Source organism: Pleurodeles waltl, chromosome 4_1 (genome assembly GCF_031143425.1).
Source record: "Pleurodeles waltl isolate 20211129_DDA chromosome 4_1, aPleWal1.hap1.20221129, whole genome shotgun sequence".
In the NCBI taxonomy this organism is placed as follows: Eukaryota; Metazoa; Chordata; class Amphibia; order Caudata; family Salamandridae; genus Pleurodeles; species Pleurodeles waltl.
Genome location: NC_090442.1, coordinates 436,535,456 through 436,558,468, shown reverse-complemented (window position 1 = coordinate 436,558,468; position 23,013 = coordinate 436,535,456). Strand labels below are relative to the sequence as shown.

General features: G+C 39.8%; 1 protein-coding gene across 8 annotated transcripts in view; it reads left to right on the top strand.

The window, feature by feature from the left end:
* The window catches only part of PCLO (piccolo presynaptic cytomatrix protein), a 1,309,308-nt gene that overhangs the window by 763,222 nt on the left and 523,073 nt on the right, over positions 1-23,013 (top strand). For all 8 annotated transcript variants that reach the window (XM_069228704.1, XM_069228705.1, XM_069228700.1 and 5 more), the window contains one exon: positions 2,544-2,666. In XM_069228704.1, coding sequence (XP_069084805.1) covers positions 2,544-2,666 — 123 coding nt within the window. The remainder of the gene's footprint in view (positions 1-2,543; positions 2,667-23,013) is intronic.

Sequence of the window (23,013 nt, the reverse complement as noted above, 5' to 3'; positions counted from 1 at the left end):
GATTTTGAGGTTGCATTCACTCTGAGGGTGTAAAGCTGTAGAACCATTAGTTGCATTTTGGAATATTGTATTGTTCTGTGGCATTTGTAGAACTCTTACTACCTCAGTGGCAATCACACAAATAGTACACTATCAAAATATGTAAATTTAAGTAGACAAATGCCTGTCTCGAACAAAAGCATAAATAGAAACTTGCACAAAGCACACCCTATATCGTTGTCCCCTGATCTTAGTAAGGTGGTGTTGGGCTGCCCTGGTTTCCTTGATCATTAGAGGGTAGTGCAGGGCATATACTTATAAAAAGTATCCATTTGTAGACAGTAAAGCCAAAATCTCCATTTACACTCGTCTTTGTGAATAAGAGCAAGTAGTTTCTCTAATTAATCATGTTGGGAATAACCAACTCTTAGCTATTATTCTGCACTCCAGGTGATTCTCAGTTTCTTTCCATAAGCTTTTCAAGTGGAGGATTCAATAGTTTAGTGATCTGAAATGAGAAAGTAGCACGGCTAACTACTTTCTTTCTGTAAAACAGAACTATTAGACACAGGAATATTAGACTGAGTGCCTGTCTAGATTGGAAGTTCCTAGATTGGAATTATATGCCAATTATTGTTTGTAGGAATTTTGGTTCTTTTCTGTTTACTGCTGTGTGGATGATACATAGCTTAAAAGAAGATCTTCTTGCTATCGGGAGCCAATAGAGACCCTTTATACAGGATTCTTGCAAGTTTGTTAATTTTCGTTTAGGAGTAATCTTGTTACTATAATCGGACTAGTGGTCTGGCATATGATCTTATATATGATCAGTGTCATACTGGCCTAAGTGAATTTGGAAATGTACTGTAAAAAAACTTCTACTTGGGGAAAAAACAATTTAATGTTTTTAATAGAAAGAAATATGAATTTATGTTGTTCTCCCAGAAAGAGATAGCTGACATTGTAGCTCTTTATTGGCATATTAGTCCGTGGCTCACATGCAGTCTTCCTTGAAGTTTAGTAATTATAGGGTAACTATTTAATGACCAACAAAAGAGCAAACTTAAAAACAGCAAACCTGGTGCACAAAATATTGAAGGATTAATACATTCCTAAAAAGAAAAAAAAACACAAGTAGTCTTCCTAGTCTTGGGTGGTGCGTTTTTCCAAATGAATAAACATGAATCGACTTTTACAAACAATACCTATAATGAAGAATATCTGTTTCAATGGACGTTATCCCCTTGTAATATGATTTATTATTTGTATCTGCTATAAGTCAGGTGCCTATGAATTTTCTCCATCCGTAGGCTGAGTTATTTTTTGAGAAATGTTGTGCATGAAGGTTTGGTGATGAAGGCCATGGCAGTTTTTGATCAAATCTGTAGAAGAATTTCCAGCAATATTGATTGTTTTGTCAGTGACAAGATGCATATCAAACATAATTGAAAAATTAATTGACTTTTATTGCAGATGTCTATGCCATGTTAAGTTGAACCATACCTAATATATGTGAACATCTTAGAAATACAAACATGTTATTTACAATTGAAAACTGGAAAGTAGGTGATAATCCCTATTGTCATTAACATTATTAATACGATTATTGTTATTACAATTATTGTTATGCTTATTATTACTATTGTTATTATTAGTATTATTTAACATAAAAATAGTTTTGCTTATTTACTTTGAGGTAAATATTTTTTTGATTTTCCCTATACTTATCCAGAGGGAGACTCTGCAGTAGGGCAGAGTTCTCCCCAGGTTAAAGAATTGGGAGAAGTAAAAAGCAATGTTTATTAAATTTGGAAAACGTTTGTGAAATATTTTATGTTAAATAATTTGTAAATATATTATTTATATTTATAACTGTTTTAAATAATCTAATTTAGTTTAACATTATTTCCTATAGGGTTTTGTTTTACGTCCCTACCTTCATTAATTTCAGTGTGAGGATGTTGCAGTATCTGTAGCTGAACATGAGTGGTGCTGCATTTACAACTGTTTCTTTTTGGCAGCGGTAACTTAGACTAGTAAATCTGGCTCTGCCATCTGTTTCAAAGGGCAAAGACGTGTTAGTCTACTTGAGTAACTGTACAGTTGGATTTTGTGAACAGCCATAAGTAGAAAAGTTACTCAAAAGTTTAAGAGAAAAGTTACATATATAACTAACTCATAAGTGCAACTTACCTTTCTAACTAGCCTCAATGTTTTCCTATGCAATGCAAAGCAGAGCAGAATAGAATTCCTGTTGGTGTGTAGAAACATTCTAGAGAATAGTTAAAAATGTAAAAATGTGTCTTTGCAATACTGTCATATAAAATTTATGTAGCCATTATGTTATGATTCATATAACCCAAATATAGTTTTATGAATAATGAAAAGAACCTTGAATTCCAACCATATTGTAAAGATGCATCCATAATAGAAAGGTTACCATGACACTTGAACCATATTTCAGGTTGTGTTTAGTTGAAAATGCTTCTATATTAAATTAAATATGCTTTTCCAAAGGCCATGCTTTTGTGTCAACCCACACTTTTATTTGTTTTGACTTTTAGGAAATGGTTTAGGAATCAGGGTTATTGGTGGAAAAGAAATTCCAGGTAATGGAGAAATGGGAGCTTACATTGCAAAGATCCTTCCTGGTGGAAATGCTGAACAGACTGGCAGACTTGTGGAAGGTAAGATTACAACATTCAGCCAAACGACTTGTTAAGCTGCAACATATTTGCCTGGCACATTTTGAAATAGCTTGCAGATTTATTTGCATCCAGGTCATGGTGCAATCCTAATCTTAAACTAAAATTAAATGAGGTTTGTTGATTTTGATTTAGTTTTGTTTGATGCAGTTCCTGAACACGTGTACATACAGCAATAAATAAATTCATGTTTGTATTGTATTTACCTGTAACAAAACCTGTGCTCATGGCCAATGCTAAAAAAGGACAAATTGTCATTTTAAATATTTTTCCAAGCTGGAGTTGGGAACACATGACAGTGAAGCAACATTTCTCTGATTGTAAATGATTTTGGGTTAGTGATATGTTAGTCCTTCATAAATCATCTAGAGACCAAAAAATGTATATTCATTATTGTGTGTTGGGCCCTGGCTGCTTATGTCAATGAAAGGTGTAGCTTGTACCTGGCTGCATCTAAGAATAAAATGTGCCCTTATACATACCTGAACAACAAGGCACAAAGTGGCTTACAATCCTCTTATTTTGTTCCTGGTATATCCCCGAACATGCCTTATTTATTCTAGATTATCTTAATTGACATCTATGTCTGGTATGAAGAATTGTATATTGGCTTGACATTACTATTTTCTGAATGAGAGCAAGTGAAAAATGTAAGGATATAAAGATAACGTGGGGGGGCAATTCATTTTTGCTGTGTGAACGCAGCATCCTACAAGTTGCTTTTTCTTGCCCTCAAACATGCAGGGTGCTGGTCAAGCTAGAGTTTGAGTCATGACCATCCAACTGGTGCTCGTTTATCTTTGGGAGCCCCCAGAAGCATGAGAGGGGCTTCAGGTGCAAACAACTGCTCAAAGTGTTGGCCTCCTTTGACCAAGCAGGAGAAGGTGAAATCTGGGACTTTCAAAACTATGGCGCTCATTTTGAGTTTGGCGGTCAAACATTGTAATACGTGTTCCCGCCCAGCTGACAGGTGGGAACAGTGCTAGTATAGTGGCCTCAGCTCCTGCAAGGGAGCAGAGACCAATATCCTAGCATTCAATACCCTTGGAATGCGCACTGCCTGCAAAGGAGACACTGTGCATTCCAACAGTGCTGGGCAGGGTGGCCCCCGGCACTGGCTCTCTACTAGCCTTTTTGTGGCAGCACCCCCCCAGGGTCCATGGCAGGAAGTGGGGTTGTAATCAACCAACTGGCGCTGTGTTCGTCGCTGCCATGGGTGGTTACAAGCCCTACAACCATCACTCTGTCAGGATCTATGATCCCAGTAGGGATGCCCGCCAAAGTTGTAACTGGGCAATCGGACTGCCTGGTGGAGTGTGGCAGACAGAGTGTGGCAAAGGTTAGCAGCTTGGTTGTTCTTCCACTTTGTTCTTAAGTAATGAGGTGTATTTGGACAGCAGCATGCCACAAACTTCCTTTCTTACTCATTTGACGTAATTTGTCTCATTTGACACAATCAGAATTTACCCACAAATGATTGGTAATTCCATTATTTCCTATGACTTTCTGTTGCCTCTCTAACTAGGTTGGTGCGTATCTGTTTTAGTTGTCCTACTTCCATCCACCCAACTGGATTGCCTAAAACACAGACAATCCAAGTGGATCTCTGACTGTGGAGTTAGTTATAATTGCCACCTAATTACAATTATCATTTGTGTGGGTATCTCTGATACATTTTCCTCCTTCACACTACTATATACCCTGCCCCAGAATTGAAATGAGAGCACCTCTTTTGTCTTACACACATGTAATAAAAAAGCTTCAGATACAGGAAAACACACTGTCAACCACTGCCACCCCCCAAGGTACTATGTGCTACCTATCCTAAAATTTGCTTAAGTGCCTCACAATGGAGTATGAATAGTTAATACAATGTTAGGCTATTCATGGTAGGTATGACAGGCTGATATGGTAAGACATTAGGTTTGGTAGACAGATAATATGTATAGTATGATAGGTAGGTTAGGTATAGTAGCTTGGATATGGTAGGTTAAGTAAGGTAGAACATACCATTTCTGAGTAATATATGCAAGTGGGCTTTCATAAGTATTTTCTCGCCTTCTTGCTTATGAATCAAATTATTGTTCTTGAGAAGCAGAAACGTAAAGTTATTGATAAAGTAAGCTTTCTGCTTATAAACAAGAGGTTTAATATATTTGATGCTGTAAATTGTACTTGTTGGTTACAATCCATTCTTCAAAAACATCCAGTCATGATAGAAAAGAAAATTATTAATAATCTTCATATAAAAGTGATAATGACTATAATAATAATAATAGTAACTATAATAATAATAATAATATAAAAAAGGGCCCTTTTACTCAAGTTATGCTGTACCCTCAAAGAAGTGCATGAAATTGAGACAGATGATGAAGTTTGTATTTAAACAACAAAATACTTTGAAAAAGGTCTAGTATTTTTTATTACTTATCATTCATAATTTTTAACATTAACATGTGTAAATCTAACAACATGATTCCTTGTCAGCAAACTAAAACAGGTGACTGTGCATGGGCAGTTAATGAATAGCACTGTGTCCTTTGTTTTATTAGTGGTGCTGGCATCCAAACAGCAAGCAGTAAAGCCATACATTGTTAACCCCATTGCCGCCAGTCCTTTTCCCCCTCAGATGCCAAGCCTTTGTTTGGCTGTTTGGGGCAGTTCGCGCTTAGGCCCTCATAACGTTTTGTCCACATAAGCTACCCACGCCAAATTTGCGTCCTTTTTTTCCAACATCCCAGGGATTCTAGAGCTACCCATACTTTGTGGCTTCCCTTGAAGGAAACAAAGAAATTAGCCAAAATACAGCAACAATTTTGTTTTTTAAAAAACAAATGGGAAAAAAGGGCTGCAGAAGAAGGCGTGTGTTTTTTTCCCTGAAAATGGCATCAACAAAGGGTTTGCGGTGCTAAAATCACCATCTTCCCAGCATTCAGGAATAGACAGACTTGAATCAAAATAACACATTTTTCAACACAATTTTGGCATTTTACTGGGACATAACCCATTTATACTATTTATTTTGCTTTCAGCCTCCTTTCAGTTAGTGACAAAAATGGGTGTGAATCCAATGCTGGATCCAGGAAAGCTAAACACTTCTGAAGAGTAGACAAAATTCTGAGTTTAGCAAGGGGTAATTTGTGTAGATCCTACAAGAGTTTCCTACAGAAAATAACAGCTGAAATGAAACAATATTGAAATTGAGTTAAAAAAAACAGCCATTTTTCTTCGTGTTTTACTCTGCAACTTTTTCCTGTGATACCAGATTTTTTAAAGCAATATACCGTTACGTCTGCCGGACTCTTCTGGTTGCAGGAATATCTAGGGCTTGTAGGTTCATCAAGAATCCTTGTACCCAGAGCCAATAAATAAGCTGGACCTTGCAATGGGTTTTCATTCTATACCGGGTATTCAGCAATTTATTTGCTGAAATATAAAGAGTGAAAAATAGGTATCAAGAAAACCTTTGTAATTCCAAAATGGGCACAAGATAAGGTGTTGAGAAGCAGTGGTTATTTGCACATCTCTGAATTCCGGGGTGCCCATACTAGCATGTGAATTACAGGCGTTTCTCAAATAGATGTCTTTTTTACACACTGTCTTACATTTGGAAAGATAAAATGTAGACAAGGGGCAATAACATTTGTTTTGCTATTCTGTGTTCCCCTGAGTCTCCTGATAGAAATGGTACTTCAGTTGCGTGGGTAGGCCTAATGCTCGCGACAGGAAACGCAACAAAACACAACCTGAACACATCACATTTTTCCAAAGAAAACAGAGCTGTTTTTTGCAAAGTGTCTAGCTGTGGATTTTGGCCTCTAGCTCAGCCGGTACCGAGGGAAACCTACCAAACCTGCGCATTTTTGAAAACTAGTCACCTAGGGGAATCCAAGTTGGGTGACTTGTGGGGCTCTCACCAGGTTCTGTTACCCAGAATCCTTTGCAAACCTCAAAATTTGGCTACAAAACACCTTTTCCTCACATTTCGGAGACATAACGTTCTGGAATCTGAAAGGAGCCACAAATTTCCTTCAACCCAGTGTTCCCCCAAGTCTCCTGATAAAAATGGTACCCCACCTGTGAGGGTAGGCCTAGTGCCTGTGACAGAAAATGCCCCTAAACACAACGTGGACACATCACAGTTTCCCAAAGAAAACAGAGCTGTTTTTTTGCAAAGTGCTTAGCTGTGGAGTTTGGCCTCTAGCTCAACCGGCATCTAGGGAAACCTACAAAACCTGCACATTTTTGAAAAGTGGACACCTCAGGGGAATCCCAGATGCGGTGACTTGAGAGGCTCTCACCAGATTCTGTTACCCAGAATCCTTTGCAAACCTCAAAATGTGGCAAAAAAACCTCACTTTTTCCTTACATTTCAGTGACATAACGTTCTGGATCTGAGAGGAGCCACACATTTCCTTTCGCCCAGCATTCCCCCAAGTCTCCCGATAAAATGGTGCCTCAATTGTGTGGGTAGGCCTGTTTCCCGTGACAGAAAATGCCCCAAAACACAACATGGACACATCACATTTTCCCAAAGAAAACAGCTGTTTTTTGCAAAGCGCCTAGCTGTGGATTTTGTCCTCTAGCTCAGCCGGCACCTAGGGAACCCTACCAAACCTGTGTATTTTTAAAAGCTAGACACCTATGGGAATCCAGGGTGGGGTGACTTGTGGGGCTCTCACCAGGTTCTGTTACCCAGAATCCTTTGCAAACCTCAGAATTTGGTTAATAAAACACTTTTTCCTCACATTTCGGTGACAGAAAGTTCTGGAATCTGAGAGGAGCCACAAATTTCCTTCCACCCAGCATTCCCCCAAGTCTCCCGATAAAAATGATACCTCACTTGTGTGGGTGGCCCAGGTGCCTGCAACAGAAAAATGCCAATAACCTGTAGAGATTGAGGGGTTAGCACAGCAAGTTGATATGCACATCTTTTAGGCTGACTCTGCTTTGGGGACCCGGGCCAATGAGGTATCATTTTACTTGGGAGACTGAGAGGAACGCTGGGTGGTAGGAAATTTGTGCCGCGAGCAGTGATCCTACATAGAAAAGTGAGGAAAATATGCTTTATTAAGCACATTTTGAGGTTTGCAGAGGAGTCTGGTTAAGAAAATGTTAGGGGACCCAGGCAATCCACACCTCTCTGTACTCCTTGGGGTTTTAAAACATGTCTGGGTTTGGTAGGTTTCCCTATATGAAGGCCGCACCCAGGACCAAAAACATAGGTGCCCCCCTCAACACAGGTAGTTTTGCAATAGATCATTTTGATGTGTCCATGTACTTATGTGATGTTCCAAACACTAAAATTGTGAAAAGAAACGGACTTAGGTTATGTTAAAAATGCCCCTCACCCACCAACCAAATTGGTGGCATGCTTCATCATCGGGGTCCCACCCGAGACACCTAGCGTGTCACGGGGGTGCTGCGACGCATGATTACAGCGGAGCAGGTATTGTTATTTTTACCACACATACTGGTTGGATTTGGCACCAGGGTGAGTGATGGTTTAGTAGATCAGATTTTATTAACAAGAGATTTCACAAAAATGAAATGCACTGTTAATAACTGAACCAATGACTCACAGCTCGTGAGCGGTAAAGCCACAACAAGGCAGCAACCGCTTTACAGTCCATTCACACACCTTTCATACATGACATGCACAAGACCATTCATGCTGCCAGCCACGGTCCCAGCACATTACAACACTCGCATCGACAGACTGCTCCACTCAAGGGCCCATTACTTACATACGCCCTCATGCCTGATACAGCAATCACACCAGCTGATGGGAGTGTGTGGAATGGCGTTTGCCTGGCAGTGTGTTGCAGTAGCCAACAGCAAGTCAATATTTACACCGCCAGCCAAGCGCCACCCCATGCACACCACCAGCCAAGTGCCACCCCACTCACACTGCAAGCCAAGCGCCACCCCCGCATACTGCCAGCCAAGCGCCACCCCACGCACACCACCAGCCAAGTGCCACCCCACTCACACTGCCAGCCAAGCGCCACCCCCTGCACCCTGCCAGCCAAGCGCCCCCCTGCATACTGCCAGCCAAGCGCCACCCACCGCACACCACCAGCCAAGCGCCACCCCACTCACAACACCTTCACTTTTTTTTTGTTTTTAAACAACAAAGACCACTAATTATAAATAAGTACAAAACTACAAACACAAAAGTTCTAACTGAATACATGATAGTAATGCCAACCGTGAAACTGAACATATGAAAATATAAAACAGCAGTTTATGCTCACAGTATTTCCCAATAATTCTTCTGTGTGTGGTAGCTCCTGAACCAGCCACCCACACACAGCCCAGTCTTTGAAGGACATTCAGAGCAGTACATCCTAGTCTCCTTCCTGATACCTCTTCGAGCACAGACTCTACATCTCTTAGCAGAAAATTTTTTTCGGGGCCATGGGAGGAATGTGCTCAGCAAAGTGACGATTTTTCAATCTAGCCTCATCCTTCACCACTGCTTCTCTAGGAACTCTTGCCTGTACCAGCACAACAAGGCTCGCTATGATAGACTCCTGAAATTTCACAAATGTCATCCTTGACTCTGGAGAACTATGCTTGAACACAATAAAAGCATTAAAAGTTGCCAAGTGGAACAGGTGAACTGCTAATTTCTTTTACCGAACATAAAACTTACGAGAAGCAGTGTAAGGTTCCAACCTCTGTTCTACTCTATCAACACCACCCATGTGCTTATTGTAGTCTAAAATGCACATATGTTTGTGCACTTCAGCAACTTTACCCCAAACAGCCACAAGTGAAGTACTCTCATCATGGATGGTAGTTAGCATGTACACATCCCTCCTGTCTACAAAGCTAGCAGCTCATCATTCCGCAAGGCACTGCACTGTCCCTTCTCAAGTTTTTTTACAGACAAGCTCTCTTGGATAGCCTTTCCGATTAGAGCGGATTGTGCCACAATCAACAGTGTCCACTCTGAACAACTGAACTCCAGTGTAGAAGTTATCTACATATAAATGGTGACCTTTGTTAAACAGATGTCTACCAAGTTCCCACACAATTTTCTCACTAACTCCAAAAGTGGGTGGACAACCAGGGGGGTCCATACTGGAATCCCTACCAGTGTAGACCTGGAAATTATAAACATATCTTGTACTACTTTCAGACAGCATATACAATTTAATTCCATACCGTGCCCTCTTGCTAGGAATGTACAGCCTACCCTTGAACAGGACCAAAGACTCATCTACAGATATTTCTTTATTTCTTTGCCTGGAACATAGATCTCTGAAAAACGGTCTACCAAATGATCAAGGACAGGTCTAATTTTAAAAAGACGGTCAGAATCAGGGTGATCTTGTGGCAAGGCTAAACCATTATCTACAAAATGCAACATCCGAAGAAGAAGCTCACACCGGTTACAACTCATGATTGCAGGAAATATAGCAGTTGTCATCAAGGGACTAGTAGACCAATATGACGACAGTGATGGCTTCCTTATCAGCCCCATCAAAAAAGTTAAACTCTTCCATATTTGTGGGAATCCACCGGATAGGTCGAGAGTATGGCCTAAGTCTGGTTCTGTTGTCTCTCAAATACTGCTCTGCATTCAAATTAGTCTACTCAACAATCTCTTCCAAAACTATATCGTCCATAAACAACTCAAAGAGCAATTTTTTTTCCATATTAACTCAACACCCTGGAAAACCAGTAAACGCAGGCAACTGTGGCTGCTCAATGTTTGGTGCAACCCACGTGTCAAGTCTTCCAATGGGAAGCCTTTCAGCCTCTGGCTGCTACACCATTGGCACATTAGTGTCCTCCTCTAAAACAGGCCCTTCATCAGCACTGAGAGTGGCTTCATCATCACATGATTCCTCTCTGACAGAAAATTCACTTCCAGAATCTTGCACTTCCTCCTCTGCCTTAGGTGCAGAGTCAGTCTCATAATCATGGTCAGAAGACGACTCAAAAAGCACACCAACAACCTGTTGAGCGGTCAGCCTATGGCTAGCCATGATCCTTCCTACAAAAAGTATCTCGACAAATGCACCACCAACAACCAGCACTATGTAATATAAGTAACAAAGAAAGTGTAGCTTTATCACTAAGAGTTATAAACTCAAAAACTATACCGCTCACTTGCCTGAAAAAGCTTGACCCACCAGCAACTACTCTGCACAGCCACAGCAATCACCCATGATATCCCACTAAAAAGAAAAAAAAAAGAAAATTAGACATATGACAACACAATAATCATTGTGCATAAATCTAAGGACAATTTCACACACAATCCTGCCTTCCGTACACCACCTACAAACATGTCACTAATGCATGGCAACAATACTCCTTTGGAGTAAATTTATTTACTTACCTAAAACATGCAACTACGCAAACCGCAGGTCAACCACTGCCAAAACTGCAACAAGCCAGCGCAAAGGAAGCAAAAGCTTTGAACTAGAACAAAAAGGAGAAATAAACTGTTTTTATCATAAATGCAAATACTTAGCCAGTTGACTAACACTCCTCCACCAACCATTTTTTAATTTTCCCTAGTGTCTAGTGTTCTATGCTTTGGAGCACATGGGCCTAAAAAAATAGGCCACTTTGCCCCCCCCAAGGGGGGCAGAAATGCCATAGAATATATTGCCCCCTTTGGGGGTGACCCTTGTCCAAGGGGCCACCCCCCACACAAAGCACACACATGATCTCTGGGCTAAGTGCATTCTGCCCCCTTGGGGACAGATGGGCCTAAGCAAAATAGGCAGATCTGCCCAATAGTGCTTTTTGCCCCTTGGGGGTGACACTTGCCCAAGGGGACGCCCGCTCAACACAAAAAAAAAAAAAGAAAGAAAAAATCCCTGGCGTCTTCATGGTTTCTGCCCACCCTCGGGGCAGAAGTGCCTAAAAAAATAGGACAGTCTGCCCCCAAGGGGGGCAGAAATGTGCTTGATTATATTGCCCCCTTTGGGGGGCAACCCTTGCCCAAGGGGCCACCCCCCCACACAAAGCACACACACACGATCCCTGGCGTTAAGTGGATTATGGGCCTAAAAAAAATAGACCAGTTGCCCCCCAAGGGGGACAGAACTGCCAAGTAGACCCTTGCCCAACGGGCTGCCCCCAACAGAAAAGAATCAGCCACAAAAACAATCCCTGATTTCAAGTGGCTTTCTGCCAAGGGGGGCTGAAACGGCAATAAATATAATGCCCCCCAAGCGGAGCGACCGTTGCCCAAGGGGTCGCTCCCCCACACTGTAAGCACACACATACACACACACACTAACACTAATTCCCTGGTGTCTAGAGGGCATTCCTGCTGTCCTTTCCCCCAATGCCTCTTTTACAGTTATCTTCCCCTCCCCCGCCCGGAGGAAAAACTCACCTCCGTTCTGTTGGACGTGCTGGAAGCAGATGGCTTCCAGTGTGTCTTGCACCCTTTGATGATGTCATTGGGGAGGTTAGGGAGGGGGGCCCTGACATGGGGGGTGGCCCTCAGGGGAGCGCTAGCGCTTCCCCGAGGGCCGGTACATGGACGTAATGGTTACATCTGTGGTGCCTGAGAGATGCAGCCACAGACGTAACCATAACGTTTATGGTGAACAAGGGGTTAACTAAGATATTCTTGTGCCAGCAAACTAACAATGTTAAAGAACACTGATTAAGTTTCAGTTTCAAGCGGCACATCATGTTGCATCCGCAATTTACCTACATTACTACTATAACCAATCACAAAAAACTAATGGGAGTGTCATTGGGGCAGTGGTACAATTTGGAACCAATGGTATCTTGTTCTTTTGATTACAAGTACTCCAGATGTTGTTCATGAGACCTAAACATAGCAGCCTTTTGATGACAGGAACTAAAGATGTTTGTAGCACGTCTTAAAAGGAGCAGCTCCAATTTATTACAGTGGTACTGGGCAATCACTTTGATATAATCTTGAAAATGTTCAGTAAATAAGGTAAAACGTCACTGCTTCTCTTTCACTTCTGGATTTAATAAGGGCCACAATTGCACATAAAACCAGTGACATAGAAGAATAACTGCAGTGGCACATACAACTAGCAACATTGTAGAAGATCCACAATAGTACACACAATGAGAAACGTAGACGAAGAACCAAATTGGGACACAGAACCAGCTACATAGGGCAAAATGTAATCTACAACCATACAGATAGGATAAGCACACTCAAATTCTTAAACGGGGTAAGATACAAAGCTAAAAGTGGGTACCATTCCCCCAAACTCAGATACGTTGCCATTGAGCCGTAGGTGAAGCATTTGATTTTGGTGCCCAAAGCTCCTAGCTGGAATAGATTTTACCTTTTGGACATAGGGACAGATGTACAAATGAATTTTGTAGCTGCAAACCTTCTCATGCGCAAACCACATGGTTTGAAACCACACTATGTCTTTTTACTATGTGTTAAGCACATTTTATTATTTGGTAAAGCATTTCCGAATCACAAAAGGGGTTCTGCAGTTGCAACTAGGAGCGGGTGTAAAAGTGGCATCCCTCTTATTATCAATTACATTTATCAAAGTTTTGCTATTGGAATTGCATTTATAACCACTGAACAGTAACCAACACCTTAAAGAGGGTGGAAACTGATTTCAAAATCGAAAGCTACACCCGTTAGACAGTTTACAGTTTGAGTATTGTGTCCAGTGCCTTCGGTGGGGAGCAAGGTTAAGGTGAGCCTCCTCTTTCAACACATTACAAATGACAAATATTTTTATTTTTTAAAGCAGCTTTGGTTCCTCTGGGGAACAGTTGCTGCTTTAAAAAAACAGACAAGATTGGCAACCCAAAGATAATGGTATGTTCCGTGTAGGCCAACAATCCTGTATATGAGCCAGTTACAGGGGTTTGCAAATAGTATCCTGCCTAAATAACATTCATTAGCCAGGTCATTCTGTGACCTAGAAGGTGGTGTAGAAAGTGCATCTAGGGCTTGGACGTTAAATGTCACTTATGGACTGCAGCTGTTGTGCCATCTACTATAGTAGCAGTACAAACATGGCTTCAAGCCTGTTTGACAGTGTGTCTATTAAAATAACCCTTTTTGCTGGTAAAATCCTACCCCCTTTTAAACATTAGCAAGTCTTCCCAATCTAGGTCCTGTAGCTTACAAGATAGGGTGCACGATATCTAAAAGTCAGACAAGTAGAAAATGAATGTAACGAAGTACCTACATTGACAAAGCCCAAAAAACTAGTTTCACTGTGGCAAGTTTAGCTGTCTTTTGTAGAAAACCAGATCATAGATTAAAATAAGGTATCCCAGGAATGGGGCCAGATATAAAAATAATTAAACAAGTGTGTTTAAGGCTTATTAAAAATTCAATTTAATAGTGAAGTCGAAATTTAATAACTTTTAAAGAAAATTAACTTTAAGAAAGTCAACTTTTTTCCAGCCTGAAACTCTTGGAGTCCAATTTGCATTAGTTTTCCATCAGTAACGCTGCCAGTAATTAGCCTTGAACAGATGTGAAAGAAATGTGAAGTACTTCCCAGGAACAAACAGTAAGCTGATCTGAATGGGCAGATGTGACTCCTCTGCACTCTACACAATATTCATAGTGTGGGATGTGGATATCCATTGTCACCACGCAGTTAAATCCTGGTTAAAAGGTCTGTTGATCCACATGTAACACCAATTGCTGAAGACTCCTGTGTTTCCATAAACAAACTTGTGTCTCTGAGTTTGTTGTGGGTAGAGTGCTTGCTTTAAACTGGATTGTTACTGAGGTATTGGTCCTGTTGGACTCTTTTATGCGGAAACCTAAATGCAGATATCATTGTAGACTTAATAATTTCAATCTTTTTGATAAATGTAATAAATACTAGGCCTTCTTTGTTAAAAAAACAAACAATGATTTGTTTTCCATTTCATATCATCAAGTAGGTGCTCAACAACAGCATTTGTTTTTAGATGGTGGCAGTTGTGCAGACCGTGCAGTGCATGAGCAAAGTGCAGAAAACAAATGGCACTGTACAAAGTAACACAACAAAAAATGATTAAGGCCATCAAATCTCAGTCCGTGCAAACTCACAGAGGAGTGAGTAATGGCTTTAATCTCCCATTATTTATTAGTGTTTAGGAACACCTCACAATCGACCCCATGATGAGAGACAGATTTCACCACAGACGGCATGTAATTAGGGGTCCATTATGTTTTAGAGCATAATGAGTGGTGTTAATTTTTTTAGTGGTACTGACAATTCACCTGGACTTATTTCAAAATGTTGGCCGGATATGGGGTTACCAGTCTAGTGTCCACAGACACTTTGTTGTCTCAGAAGGAGCTTCCCGCTTGTCTCCATTCAGCAGGATGCAGCAGCAGGGACTGGAACCTTGTTCAGGCCTCATAGCAATTAAGTGTTGTTTTGGGTCCACCATTGGTTGGGGGCTTCTTTACCTAATACAGGGGCACTAAGAAGATTTTTTGTGTTGGTATTCATGCCTTAGCTTTGTCTACCTGGTTAGAGGAATAAATGGAGCTTGAAAAGTAGGACTTGCATACATTGTAAATTCATAAAACACTATGGGGTTATTTTGAGCCCATTGCACAACTGAGCACTTTTCCGCCATGAAATGCTTTCATGAAGGTATATGTTGAAAAGAAAGATTTAGTGACCTATCAAGAGTCAGCCTAAAATAGTATGTCCACCTTAGTGTATTAACCTGAGTGCACACACAATGTATTGGGGTTGTCAAACACTACCTGTTTGAATTATTGGTTTGGTTATTGAGGATAACCCTAGCGAAATGGCTCCACCTGACGCAGGAGTGGAAAAAAAGCAAAATGTGATTGCCTGTGACAGATTAATTAATGTGGTATTCTAGACCAAGCATGCAATTATGTATAATATTGATAGTGGCACCCCGCTGCATGCTTGTGACCATAGGAGCTACATCACAGTGAAGATATCTCAATAGTCCTGTACCTTCTACATAGTAGTGCACTATATTATCATAGAAAGCTATATCTGGTATACACATCAAGTTCAATAGGTGCTGAGTACACTGTCTGGTAGACCCAATAACAATACACTGAACAGAGATTACAGTGTCTAAATGGGTGTTTTCTCTTGTAGATGGATTCAGTAGTAAGATGGTTTGTCCTGGTGAGAGCCTGTAACTAATTTCAGGGTCAAAACAGCAACATAAGTGTCCTTCGGTGTACGTGTTGGAATATATTTAGGGAACAACTGTGATTTCTAACAGGTTTCAATTGACTACATATTATGACCAGGGATTTTATAACATAAGCTGTTGTTTTACTTTGTACATAGTAACTTTTTTTTACCTTGCTCACACATTGTGCTGCCTGCATCCTGTCACCATTTACAAATGTATGCTATTGGTGTGCATTTATTTGATGATATGAAATGTAATACAAATAATATATTTTTTTTTTAATGAATAATGGCTGCTTCTGATGGATACAACTACCTGTGGCTTCCTCACCTGGCGCAAGGACGAATTCATAAGGTGAGCAATCCACAGGTAGCTAGTGTATCCACCAGAAAAAGCGTTACCGAAGGTAAGTAACTTGTTCTTCTAGTATTTATTACATTGAACAAAAATAAATACATTGTTAGGAATATCGATTATATGTGCATAAAACTTTCCACATAAGAGTCCCAGAGGACCAATAATTCAGTAATATATAGACCCTGGTCCTGAGGGGTATACTGGGTTGGTCTTTGTTATAAATTATATCAAACTGGATTGTAGCGCTAAATGTAGGGGGACAACTTTAATTTAAATGTAAAATGGTAACTCCATTGTGGGTCTTGCAATATGAAAAAAATGAATGTAAGAGTTTTTCACTCTCAGGGCATGTAAAACTTAAAAGTGCATGTCCTACTTTTTAAAGACTTTGCACCATGCCCTGTAGTCAGTTTATGGCCAACCCTAGAGATGACTTATATGTATTAAAAAGGAAGGTTGGGACCTGGCAAAGGGTTTATTTTGAGAGGCCAACATGGCAGTTTAAAACTGCACACACAGGTTGCAGTGGCAGGTCTGAGACAGGTTTGAAAGGCTGCGTAAGTGGGTGGCACACCAAGTGCTGCAAGCTCATTAGTAACAGTTAATTTACAGACCCTGGGTGCATGTAGTGCAACTTTATAAGGGGCTTATAAGTAAATTAAATATGCCAATTTGGGACCAGCCAATGTTACCATGATGTAAGTGGTGGGCACAAACTTTACACTAGTTAGAGGTGATAAAGAGCCCTAAGGCCAACAAAAACTAGATGAGAAACATATGGAGGAGTAAGACAAAATGTTTTGTTCATACGTTTTTAATTCAGGTTTGGGATTTGTATTGCTTGGTGTTTTGAGCTTATTCCTGTTCTGAAACTGCCCTAGGTTAAGCCTGTCTGCTCTGTGCCATAGCTACCAGGGGGTTAATCTCAGTTTAATTTAGCGAGTTTCATGGTTCACCCTGAGGACAGTTGTGAGTGTTCCTTGCAGTTGGCATTCACCCACTCCAAATAATCAAATTTCTTACACTAACGGACCATACTGAACTGCCATACCTACCTCCCAAAGCTAACCTAACATTCCTACAAATGATAACTATGCTATTATTTGTGTCTACCCACTATACCTACCAAATCCGCATTGACCTACCTAGTGCTCTTACCTACTATACCAATCATATACTACTTTCTTTCCATAACTTATCATATCTACCAAAACTGGGCTACCACCCCTACCAAGATAAGTTTACCATAAATATGCTACCTACCTATCAAACCTAATTTTTAATACCTTTCATAATAAAATATATTCATCTAATAAACTTGTTTAGCATATACCTACATTTCCTAATTGAGCAGACATACTATAGCTTGTCTATGTACACCCCATACCTACAATATCAACCATACCTTACCTATCATTACTGACCTACCCACCATATCGAACTTAACTGTTATACCTACCAATCACACCTACTGAACTATCATACCTAACCTACCTACCATAACTACATACTCTCAGTACCGACCATATCATCCCTACACACCATTCAATTTCTTACATATGATATGTAGCTTAGCAACCTATCTACCATACGTAGTGCAGTGGGTAAGCCTAGTCTTGGTGAACCTGAAGTAAGTAATACCTATGGGATGTGCCTGAGGCACTACATTTTAAAAGCATTTTGAAGGGCATAAAATGTGAATGTGTTTGTTTCGTCTTTACAAATAATGAGAATGAGGCCTATTGGCTTTGCCAATGATTGTTTGTTAAGGACTTATTTATTGCACATTATTAGCAATATCAATGGCATGCCTTTGAGCAGAGTACACATCCATATTTGGGAACATGCACAACCGAGCATAATAGTCAAATTATACAACCAGATTTATACTCATGTAGACAGTAGATGAGCATCCCACATTCGTAAACAACGCAGAGAAATTATAGGACTAGTAGAGGGGCAGGTGGGAGAAAGATACAAGGGCTGTTAGGGGTTATAAAACAGAAGCCTACTGCCACTCCTAGAAAGCAATCCCGATGTGGATATTGGGAAGAATCCTGGTGCAACTGCGTCTGAGGAGTAATGGACAGAAAGAGGATGTCTTACGGAGTGGCTGGCCATAGTGGGTGAAACAACATGGAGGAGCTGCGCTGGAGGATTGGGGTCTGGCATGAATGGGCAGCATTACAAATAATGAATTGTAGAGGGGATTAACCCCACATTTAATTCAAAAGAGGGGAGGCACACAAGGTGCAAAGGATAGATAAAATGTCCCCAAATCATGTTAAAAATGGCCTATTAATCGTTAAGCTAGTTAAGCATTCAGCCTTCTTCATGGTTTCTATAATCAATGAAATCTCTGTATTTGGTGATACTTTTACATATAGATATATAGATGTTTAGATAGTGTTATATTACATTCATTATAAAAAAATATTTGTTTACATGTGAGTAAAGTTTTCAACACACTTGAGTAAGTATTTTGCATTTAAAACTGCAGATTGTTCTTTAAGCAAACAGTACATTGAATATGCAATTTCCCAAGAATATTTTCGGAATTGAGTTCCCTGTTTTTGTGTAGCATCGTTTTTTTTTCCTTATGAGACGTCCTTCAGATTATAACATAAATACCAAATCCATGCATTAATTCTCAAATTTTCAAAGGGAGCATAAGATAATAGTGCAAACTGTTTTAGTGAAACTAAGTTAAATGTAGAGTCTTCGATGCATGGCATCGTTTGGTAATTTCTCAAATTACATATCGGAAATATTTCATCATCATTAACCAGGTATCATCAAACTCTGTGATTTCAGCTTTTGTAAATACATCTGCAAAGTAAATATAGTTTTCAGTCTGTTCCTGTTCATATATATATACATATCTAGTGTTTCAAGAGCATCAAAAGTAAATGGTAATTTCCAAAAATTAAATATATTTTCATCATTATAATTTGTGAGTTATTGTCTCTTACATTAAATGTTGCCTACATATTTTCTGTAGTTATTTCTATTATTTTCGCAGACCTTCTGAAGCAGATTTATGTTTTATAGCAATAGCAGGTAATGCACTCAAATCAACATTTCATTCTTTTCTGTAATGTTTGACCTCTAATAAAAGCATACATATGTACGTTTTCAAGCTAACATCTTGTTTCACAACATCTAATGAAGAATCATTCAAGAATCATTCAAACACTCTTGACCTATTGCCTGCACTATAAGTTTCAATTTACACTCAGTTACGCCTAAGGGCTGCTTTATTTTCTAACGTTCCTGCTGCTCTTTTAACCAAAATATTATAATAACATTCATTTATTTGCTAACTGTTAAGACAAGTACTCCCAGTAGTAGGAAATACGTTCTTGGAAGCATCATTAGTTAGTAATGCTTGCATTTTTAATTCAACCAATGCGCTTTCATAAATCACCTGTTTGATCGTGTTATTCAGAATTATAAAATATTCTAGGCTGTTGCATTCCAAGCTGAATAACCTGTCTCAGCATATTTCATGTAAACATTCGAAAGAATATACAGCTTTGTGTTTACAAGTAAATACACAAGTGAGGTTTGTTGCAACCTGGTTCAAACAAATACATTTCAGTGTCTTTTTTGTACTTCAGTGGAGACTTAAAATAAGGAATTTTGCATCTTATTTGGGCTTACTGCCTATTATTTAAAATGGGCACTGTTCCCCTTGTCACTGATGATGTTGGTGTTGACATAATGTTCTTTCTGCATTTGATATATGCAGATACCAGTCATCATACCAGTTGTCACAGGACATCTGCTTCCGATTTTCGAGTAAGATGAGAATCAGCCTTGTATGTTGCAGCATGTGCCTGTAGTTTAATATATTTTTCACAATCTCTCTGTTCCATTCACTGGCAAAGGGTTATGGAGACAAAATGTCATCCACATCAACGAAAAAAGTGTGTGGAACTTGGATAATGTTTGTTGGCCCTAAAATGAGATTACCTAATTCCTCTCAGTAAACACCCATCGTATAGCAGTGTGGGTACTATTCTTTCCTGAGATACTTCTCAAGTAACTCGGTTTTCCATTTTGGTTGGACAGCATTTTAAATGTTGAAACTGGATTCTCTACATCTGGAACATATTCTACATGCACCATGGTGACACAAGGAAAATACCATTAGCAACCAAATCATTAGTGGAATTAATATCAGTGCGAGCCAGACTTAAGTCCAATGTGGTCTTTTTTAATACTAGCTTCACTTTTTTCAATCTATTTTGCAAAGAAGGCTTTTCAGTAGTTTTGTTTCTTCGACTAGATAGACTATACTAAGCCACTCGAAGAAGAAGCCTGATATTCTAAATATTCTGCATTTAACTCTTGACAGCTACACTTAACAGAGCATTCAAGATTTTTGTCTGACCCCTAATAACATTGTTACGGTGTTGCAGTTTAACAGTTCTTTCAGTGCTAACCTCCTATTGGTCTGTGCTTTCGAATGATTGCTCTTTTGTTCCGTGAAAGGAATCCAATGAGGAGACATTCTGGGATAGATTGCCGGTTGCACAGTCAGCGGAGCCTTCAGCAGTTGAACTAGTCATCTGCACAGGATAGGCCATGTGATATGGCTTCACTATGCTCACTTTCACCAATCTTGTCATCTTTCGGCTGATCAATTGTGATAGTTACACCATTCTCATTCGTTTTATGCCCAGCAGTGGTACAGCATGTTGAAAGGTTAGACAGAACTCTTTCTTCAGTGCCATTCTCTCTACCACAAGCTTGCCAATCTTTGGCAAGCAACCATTCACTGGATAAGGCATTGAAGTTAAAATCCCAAGCATGCTGCAAACCATGTAACAGAGTAAGACGCGATTGATCATTTCATCCTGGAATGTCTGATGCATACTTTTTAACTTTGAAAAGCATTGTGTAGGACAAGAATTTGGGTATTAGATACAGTTTGGAATATTATATATCAACATTTTTACACCTAAGACCCCTGCGGTCAAGGCTTATTTAAACATGGCATTAGCTCTCTCAATGAATCCATTTGAACTGGGGATAAATGGATGTGAGAAATTGAGAATTGGGCACTTTGTTTATGCCTTAGAGGTATAATGTTGCCCTTGATCAGAATTTATTTTAACTTCACCCATCGCTACTAAGACTTGCAAGACTTGTATGACTGCACAAGACAAACATTGGGGTGTGGGATTGTAGCCATGTAAATTGTGTGTACAAATCGACTACTACTAGCATATATTTTGATTTGTTTGCTGATTGAAATAGACCAACATGATCAAGATACACAATTTGGAAAATATGTTCTGCTTGCTCCAGTGGAGTTGGCAGGGGTCTAGCGACTGCTTAGTGTTTTATGTTTGACCAATCTCACATTTTAGTACATAAGTACATATGGTTTACTTTCTTTTGGCATCAATGGCCACAGTAATGCTCCTGTGAAATGTGTAACATCAGACCCCTCAGCATGCACAGAATCTTTTCCTTCAAGAGTGACTTTAGATTGGTTAGACTCAATTGGCATATAGAATTCTTCTCATTTAGGTATATTCACAGTAGCAAGTCAATATTGTATCAGGAAGTAACTGTACCTCTCTATTTTTGGAGTGCTGGGTGTATGATTGGGTCTGTCCTGGTTTTTGACTTGGTCATTGCTGCTACTTTATAAAGCATCTGTATGGTAGATTTTGCAGTCTGATATGTGGCAGTGTTTGCTTTAGAGTGAATTCCCTCACTGTGGCATACAAGTGTGCGCTGGACCTCCACTAGTGGAAACTATCATTAAAGGGCAGCTATCCAAACCCAAACCTGTTTATCTTTTATCATTTTTCCCCATGAGTCTTTTTTATGATTACACTCCCAATTGTGTTTTATTTGAGTCACCAAAGGGTTTCACATGTATGTTCTCCATTAAAAATGCAGAACCTTTTTTATTGTAGGAACTCTTTAATGGTGGATTGTACTCTAATTGTACGTCAGTAAAGGCCTGACTCAAGTCTCATTACACCTAATGGGCATGCAGTCCATGTCTGCTTTAGTGGCAAAATCTAAGGATGGTGTTTGTATTTACTGTAATTAGTTTCTTTCTTGAGGCTGTGGGTTACGCCTTGATTATTGAAGTCTGCACTGTTGTGAGTATTTTCTCTATTAGAGAAAATCGCTTTTCCGCTGAATTTTAAAATGTTGATTTATACACACCTACAGGCCGATTACGAGTTTGGCGGTCCCAATGTGCGTCCGCCAAACTTGCGGGGAGGGCACCACCATGGTGGTGGCATCCCCCACCCTATTACAAAGTGTCTGCCGGTCTGAACTGGCTGACCAGTGGAAACCTTGAATTAGAGCGTTCCTGCATGCAAGACCGGCAGGAACAGTGCTACCATATAGCACTCAGCTCCCTTAAAGGAACCAAGTGCTATCTAGTAGCACAGAGGGGGGCCTACCATCACCCTCAGAATGCAAACTTATCTGTGATGATCTAATAGAAAGCCAAAGTCGGGTAAAGAGGACTTTTTGATGAGCTTTAGACTACTGTCTCATGATGCTGTAATTTACATATAATTAATTTAAGAACTGTTTGAGCTTCTAGTTTTATTGTTGTGAAACCTGTGGGTTATCTTTTAAAGGAATCACATGTGGTGTTGCACCGTTAGTCCAAGCTGCTTGATGTTTATATAATGCAGGCACTTGCTATAATGTCCACTTTGTGGCATTCTGGTTCTTAAGTGACTGGGCACTAGTGAAGAAAATCCTTCAATTATAACTTACTCCCCTAATGAAGGAATTACATAAAAATGCTCATTTATAAATTTAGAACGTGATGTTTGGGAAACAATCCAATATC